Here is a 6,974-nt window from a genome sequence, read left to right as displayed (position 1 = left end):
CCTACATGTAGGAGTAAAAGATTTAGCAAGAAATAGCGGAATTTGATCTGTGAATCTGATAAAGTTTACATTTGTTGTAACATAGCACGTTAGCGCCATCTGGACAATTTGCAGTCTGAAATAAGGTCTATTTCACGTGTTCAAGCTCCTACGTGATTAAAGGTTCTTTGTGGACAAAATATAGATTAAGAACTACATTAGTAATGTGCGATAAGTTGATAATCCAATCAGTATAATGAATGTCAAATTGAAATAAAACTGTAGGTACATTGCCCTCGTGCGGTACGGTCGCACCGGGCGGCGGTGAAAGCAATTGTTATAGATAAAATGTACTAAAATGTAACAAATGTCTCGGTTGGCATAATATGATAAAACGATGACGGGTCGATGCTGTATATATTTGAGTATAAATGTTTTTATTTGGCTGAAAGGCACAGCTCCGGGCGGCATTTAACGACAGGAATTTAAAAATAATTTTGAAGAAATTTGATTAGAGTAAGTATTCTTCATCTGTTTTTTACATATGTATATTGATCTGGTGATAAGAGTTAAGAGACAATGTTAAAACACAAGAAAAAGGAACAGAAACTGAAAAATATATTTCAATTCAATATGAAAGAGATTTCAAATTCGGTCGCAAGTTTAATTTTGCAAGTTCATTAAAGCGAAGTTAATTTAAAATTGTTATAGTTTGAAGCTATTCCATGGTAAAAATATTGATGATTTGAACTGTCAGGAAGCTTGTCAGTGGCAGCTAATGACATCATTTAATGTCATTTCCTATCGTTATCATGTTAGCTTTTATTTTCATGACGAATTGAATTTGTAATAACGACCTTATTCAAGTAAATCTTTCTGATTTGAACTTTACGGAATCACAAATATATTGTCCGTCTGAAAAAAGTGTAATATTTTTCGCGTACGTTTGTTTTTATGTATGTGGATTTGTATGTATGTAAAGTCCATTGTGACCGCTTGTTCGATTCGTTTTCTTCCCCGGGCTTTCATAGGTTATATTACATTGGTGCAAGAACACATACAGTGGATGTAAGAAATTATGTTCGGGAAAATATAGTTTGGTAATTAAAAACGTTAAAATTATAAAACGTTTATTTTACTTATTCCGGATAAAATAAATAACTACTGAAGTTAATTAAATAATCTTTCACCGAATAAAAAGCTGTGAATATCGGTAGTCAGCCCCGCCCTTATGTTTTATATTGTATGAGATAAATAAGGGTACGTTATTGATGTAGATATTAATTTACCCAGGTGCATGCGGATGTAGATAACGAATGTGTAATTATTAATTTCTATTTTTCACGAACGCGATAACACAATTAATCTGAATAAAATGCGAGCGTAAGCAGCAACTTATCAATAAAATAGCAATTGCTGATATTAGAGACATTCATTTATTTGCATATCATAATTAGTGCCAAAAAGACGTCGTGTTCAATAAAAAGTGTTTCTTTGTGATAATAAGAAGCGTGCAAGCAACAGGTTTTATTGGGAATAAGGTGAAGTTTAATTAATTTTAATAATTTATTATATTATGTCGCAAAGTCAATGGACGGCCCAAATTATAAATAAAAGAAGTTATAATTATGTGTTGCTACACCTTTTTAAGTAGATTATGATGTCAAATGTTATCAATACTGCAAAAATATTTACATCGTTTTACATTCACCATACACGATTATTTACATTATACGAGTAGAGTTACTGTTTTCGTCTTAATAATGTAGGAGCGTTCAATAAAATAATAAAACTTTTGTCACAGCATGACGGATAGAGTAATAAAAAGGCATATAAATGGCCAAACAAAAGAGAAAGCCGAAAAGGGCGAAGTAGACGATGGTCCCAAATATTGGGATCCCCTGACCGACGGCGTCAAATGGATAGAGAAATATGCTGAGCCCCTGGAGGAGTTCTTCAAGAGGCTGCCAGAATTTATCAGCACTTTCATTGCTACACTCGCTGTGTTCACATTCGGCGCTACTTTAAGAGGTTTGTATTGAAAATATTTTCATTCACTTTGTATGTTGTACATTACAAGAATTGTTGGCTACGATATGATGACATGTTGAAGTTGAAGTTTCGGTATGTTTTGATTATGAATTTAAACTTTTTTCACATAAAATCTGTGAAATTAAAAAAAAAACACAGCGATTTATTTAAAGAAGTTATTGAAAATAAAAATGATCTTAAGTATACTAACTATTTATTTTACTTAGTTACTTAACTTTAAGGCATGATAACGTTCATGTTAAAGAGTCTAAAATGTAATTGCCATAACAAGTACTATTTACATTGGACATAGGTTAGTAACAATGTTATTGAATCTTGCATATCACGGCACTCAGGTAAAATTAATCGAATTTCAGTATGAAATGGATAAGATAAAAAAGATTTGACGTTTGTTATTTGATCATTTCATAAATCAAGGAAAAGTACCTCAGATATACAATCCCATACATTTCACGTAAATAAACCTATAGCAATGACTTTTTATAGACAATTTTTTTCTGTTCCAGGAGAATGGGTGGTAATCTTAGTGACTGCCCTGAAGCAGATCACAGGACACACACAGAGCGAGCGTAACATGACTACAGAAGAAATATTTAACTTGTTCACTTCACAAAACCTCAAGATGGAACATTTTGGAATCATATTTATATTTGCCCACGTCGTGTCCCTCTCCATGTACTTTTTGTTAGGAGGATTTCTTCATGTACGTATTGTTAACCTTTCTTAGTTACCCTATACACGAGCTGGAACATTTACGATAAGGAATCTAAGTGTACTGACTCCGTCCACTTAATCTATTGCCTAATTCAGTAATCTTGTTGCCTGCTACTGGCTGCATATGCATGCAATAAATAGTAATATTTTCAAAATTGTAAATGGAATTAGCTCCACCTGTGCACCGTCGCATTGTTATCGGCCATTATCGAGCATTATCTGCTACGAGTGTACGGACACAAAGTTGTTCAACAGATTTTTCGTAAATCTCCATAGATAACTGGCTCAAAACAAAATACGCCAATTATTTATTATCGCTTGGATAAAGGAGTACTTAAATAAATTAGCGTTGACATTGATGACAAAGATAATCAGGACAATAAATTTAAAGTGTGCATCTGCCATTTTTACTTTTTGAAGCATTAGTATGTTTTATTATCATGTGTCTAGTTGGAATTGGCTAGTGCGTAGTAACTTAACAGTGGTAGAGCCCGCTTTAACATCTTCGCACGAATTGGCCCGGCTCGCCCGGTGAAATACCACGATCGCCCAGAAGACAGGCGTAAAGTGGAAGCAATTCCGTGTTTCGTCTGATGAGTGTGTGTCCCGCAGGCCTAGTTTAGTTCGCTTTCCCTTCCCACCCTTTTTCTTAAAAGAAAAGGATGGGAAGTGTAAGTGGACTTTCCGGATGAGAGGATGCATGGAAAGGGAAAATATTTTCTTTCTGTGCTTCCTCTCCTCCGTCTATTGAAGGTAGGCTGTTTCGGCGATTTCAGGTGGACGCTCGCTCGTTTGCCACCTTATGTTATAAAAAAAACTATTCCTGATTATTATCCAATACTTTGCCTGTCTCGTCCCCTACGTTTTATTATAATATTTCTTTACTTAATCTTGTGCGTTAAATTCAGTAGACGACAAAACTTTATTTCGTATAACTCGTTGCGGTTGCAGTGGTACTTCTACATGCAGAGGAAGCACCTGGCTCACGAGTGGAAGATCCAGCCCAACAAGTGGCTGAGCCCGGAGCTGGAGCGGCACGAGATCATGGTGGGCACCTTCTCCTTGCTCATCGTCGGCTCCTTCTCCGCCTTCCTCGCCTGCTACATCTACAACGGGAACCCCTCCACCGTCTACTACCAGTTCGAAGAGTACGGCTGGCTGTGGTTTTTCTTGCAGTTTCCAGTCATCTTTATCTATATGGTCAGTACTATTTTAAAGTCATTAAAATTCAAGATTAAAATCCGATTGAAGTTAATACTCTATCAAATTTGTTGATTATTTACCATAGGCCGTTAAAGAAACAACGTTAAATGCAAGCAGTTGAGCGCACTCAAGATATTTGACAACGTAGTCCTATAATTGAATAGAGGTTTTTGTGTGTGATAGATATATTATTCGTATTCAGGACTACACGACGTACATCTTGCACCGGATGTACCACACGCCGTGGCTGTACAAGCACTTCCACAAGCTGCACCACAAGTACAAGCAGCCGACAGCATTCTCCGTCACTGCTATACATCCCTTCGAGATCATGCACGTGCAGCTCACCTCCTGTCTACCGCTCTTCACCTTCCCCGTGCATTGGAGTCAGTTTACCTAAGTTTACTTTTATTTTTCGCTCTAGATTCGATGCAGTATTAGCCATAAATTTTTGAGTTAAGTAATGAAGAAAACTAAAAATCAACCTAACCCTCGATATTTAGGCGATTTTTCTGCCCGAGTAGAAAAAATGCGGTTATACCTTGACAGCTCAGCTGTAGTTTCTACCGTTTATGTTAGGAACGTTCAATAAAGATAACATTTGCAGTGCCGTTCTACCTGGTGGCGCTGTACAACTACTACCACGGCATCATTGATCACTCGGGTATCAACTTCAAGTCGCAGTGGTGGCAGCCCTGGCAGCCGGACGCAGAGTTTCACGACCAACACCACCAGTTCTTCCACTGCAACTTCGGATTCAATATGTCCTTTTGGGATAAGGTACTTTTTACATTTCCAAATAAAAATAAAGAACGTGAAAACAATAAAATACAACGAATGAAATTGTATTCTTTAAAATCATTGAAGTAGGTGTAGGCGGTCACGTGGAACGTGCTAACAATGTGCATTTTTTACAGCTCCACGGTACAATGAGGAAAACAACCCACGTGTACACTGAAGAGACGTTCCACGGCGAGGCACCGGCCGCAGACACAGCGGAGGGCCGCGCCATCGCTGTCGCTGACCCCGACGCTCAGAGCCAGCTGCAACAATGCAAAACAAGCCTCAACGCCAGTTAAATACAACAGTGTTTTTATAGGAGTTAAGGATAAAGGAAAGAAAATTTGTAGTCTCTTGTAATAAATCGAAAAATTATACTGTGATGGATGAACCATTGATGTGATGCGTATTTAATACTTTAAGGACCTGATTCTTAATGTCCATGTATGTATTGAATAAGCTATGTATTATACTTAGAACTTATTTGTCAAATAAAGTCATCTTTGGCGTTTCGCAATGTCACAATAAGCTGCGAAATGCAAACAATTTGAACTGGAGGTATTAATCAGTTAATTTATTTCTTAGTTATCAAGCTTACTAGGACATTATGAAACAGGCCCTGAATATAGTATAATTGTTAGATCTAATAAATGTAAATAAATGTTGACTGAATATCTAAGTTTTATTGTCTTTATCTTTTTTTTCTTTTCGCTTAAGAAATTTTTTTTTTTAAATTGACTCAATATAGGAATGTGTTTGTTTGTATTAACAGATATGCACTCAAAGTTAAAATAATGAGTATTTTACGTACGAGGATTATTCACTTAATATTGATATTGAATTAAACAGAATTTTAAGAGAACAACACCTCTAATGAAACGACCATTTAACCCTTCAAATAACCAGGCTCTTTTGTTCGAGAGATTTATATTCACTCATAGCATTTTAGAATAGATTTTGTATTTTTTCAGTTTATTTTGTTAAGAAAACTTCACTGATAAGAAGTGTGGTTCACACTTGTGCGAGATAAATCAACGCGTTTCGCTAAATTCGCCAAAATATAAACGAGGTATCTTTATCTAAAGGGTAAATGAAGAATTATGCTGACCGTACTGTCAGCAGAGCTCGCGCTTGGAAATTTAGGAGTGTCGTGTGTAAACCCTACGTCAGCCGATCGAGCGAGGCGACGCGGTCCGCTCATATTTGCCTACCCTGATACGAACGTGTTCAGTGTAATTTAATTTCATGCTAACCTCAGACAATTTATATTTGAAATGGAAATGTCTAGCGAAATGTGACGTATTGCTTTGATTTATATATGCACAACTGTTTAACACCGTTTTATGTATATTATGGGAATCACAAGACAAGTTTGTTAGCATTTTCTATTAACTGCTATACTTATATGTACATCTTTAATACATATATGTCTTTGTGTTGACCTTTAGTTCGTAGTAAGCAGTGCTAGATTTAAAATCTACTAAACTTGGTAAAAAAAGTCGATTACTTTTGCTACGTAATTTTCATGAAATCATAAAATCTCGACTCGTCTACTTATGTTAATCAAAGTTATATTAAACTTAAGTAAGTTAATCTTTCTTCTTAAAAGCGTTACGCAAATGCATTGCAAACATTTTCTTGAAAAATAGCAACAAGCGCTCGCAAAGAAAGCGCTTATTATGAATAAGAGTGCGCCGCGCCGGCTCTCGCTGTCGGATATTTAATTTGCTAAAAAGAGTGCTCTTGCCATAAATGTAAAAACAAAACGAAAGCATTAACTCGAGCCATTAATAAATGTGCAATAATTAAAAAAGCAAGTCGTTTATGAGAACAAGAAGATATTTCAAACCACATATACACATATTTTGAATCTTGTATAAAGCGATATAACAAAAAGATGTATTTTTTGAGAACGTTCTATTGTAAAGTCGTTTCATTTTATCATTAAGTACTTCTTTGGACACGGTGTCGGAACAGTTAAGGAAACTTTAAGAAAGTTTTAATTTAACTAGTTAATTAAACAACTTTTTAATGTTACTTTTATCGCGTTTTCTTTCATTAAGTCTAATTTAAATACGGACCGAGTGAGCTCTGAACATCTCTTTATTATATCTTAATGACACTTGTGTGCCTTCTTCGTTGTATTGTTAAATGGTATGAAACCTTTGGGTTGTTTTCAATAAATATTATTGACGTACATACACAATTGTAGGTGAAATTAGTAAAAAAGTTTTTACAGAGTTTGA

The 6,974-nt window shown here is 35.5% G+C and overlaps 1 protein-coding gene across 2 annotated transcripts; it reads left to right on the top strand.

The window, feature by feature from the left end:
- The first annotated feature begins 272 nt into the window (after window positions 1–272).
- On the top strand, window positions 273–5,407 carry LOC106121346 (C-5 sterol desaturase erg32). Of its 2 annotated transcripts, none has more exons than XM_013316987.1 (7): window positions 273–495; window positions 1,784–2,010; window positions 2,538–2,734; window positions 3,697–3,945; window positions 4,151–4,334; window positions 4,556–4,728; window positions 4,866–5,407. In XM_013316987.1, exons 2-7 carry the CDS (start codon window positions 1,785–1,787, stop codon window positions 5,025–5,027), a joined length of 1,191 nt encoding a protein of 396 aa, XP_013172441.1. In that variant the 5' UTR covers window positions 273–495; window position 1,784; the 3' UTR covers window positions 5,028–5,407. The 2 variants fall into 2 exon arrangements, with proteins under 2 accessions (XP_013172441.1, XP_013172433.1); XM_013316979.1 differs by lacking the exon at window positions 273–495 and adding an exon at window positions 1,352–1,520.
- Window positions 5,408–6,974: the final 1,567 nt, after the last annotated feature.

This window comes from Papilio xuthus, unplaced genomic scaffold, assembly GCF_000836235.2.
Source record: "Papilio xuthus unplaced genomic scaffold, Pxut_1.1 DF829129.1, whole genome shotgun sequence".
Classification (NCBI taxonomy): domain Eukaryota; kingdom Metazoa; phylum Arthropoda; class Insecta; order Lepidoptera; family Papilionidae; genus Papilio; species Papilio xuthus.
This window is presented reverse-complemented; position numbering and strand designations above follow the sequence as displayed.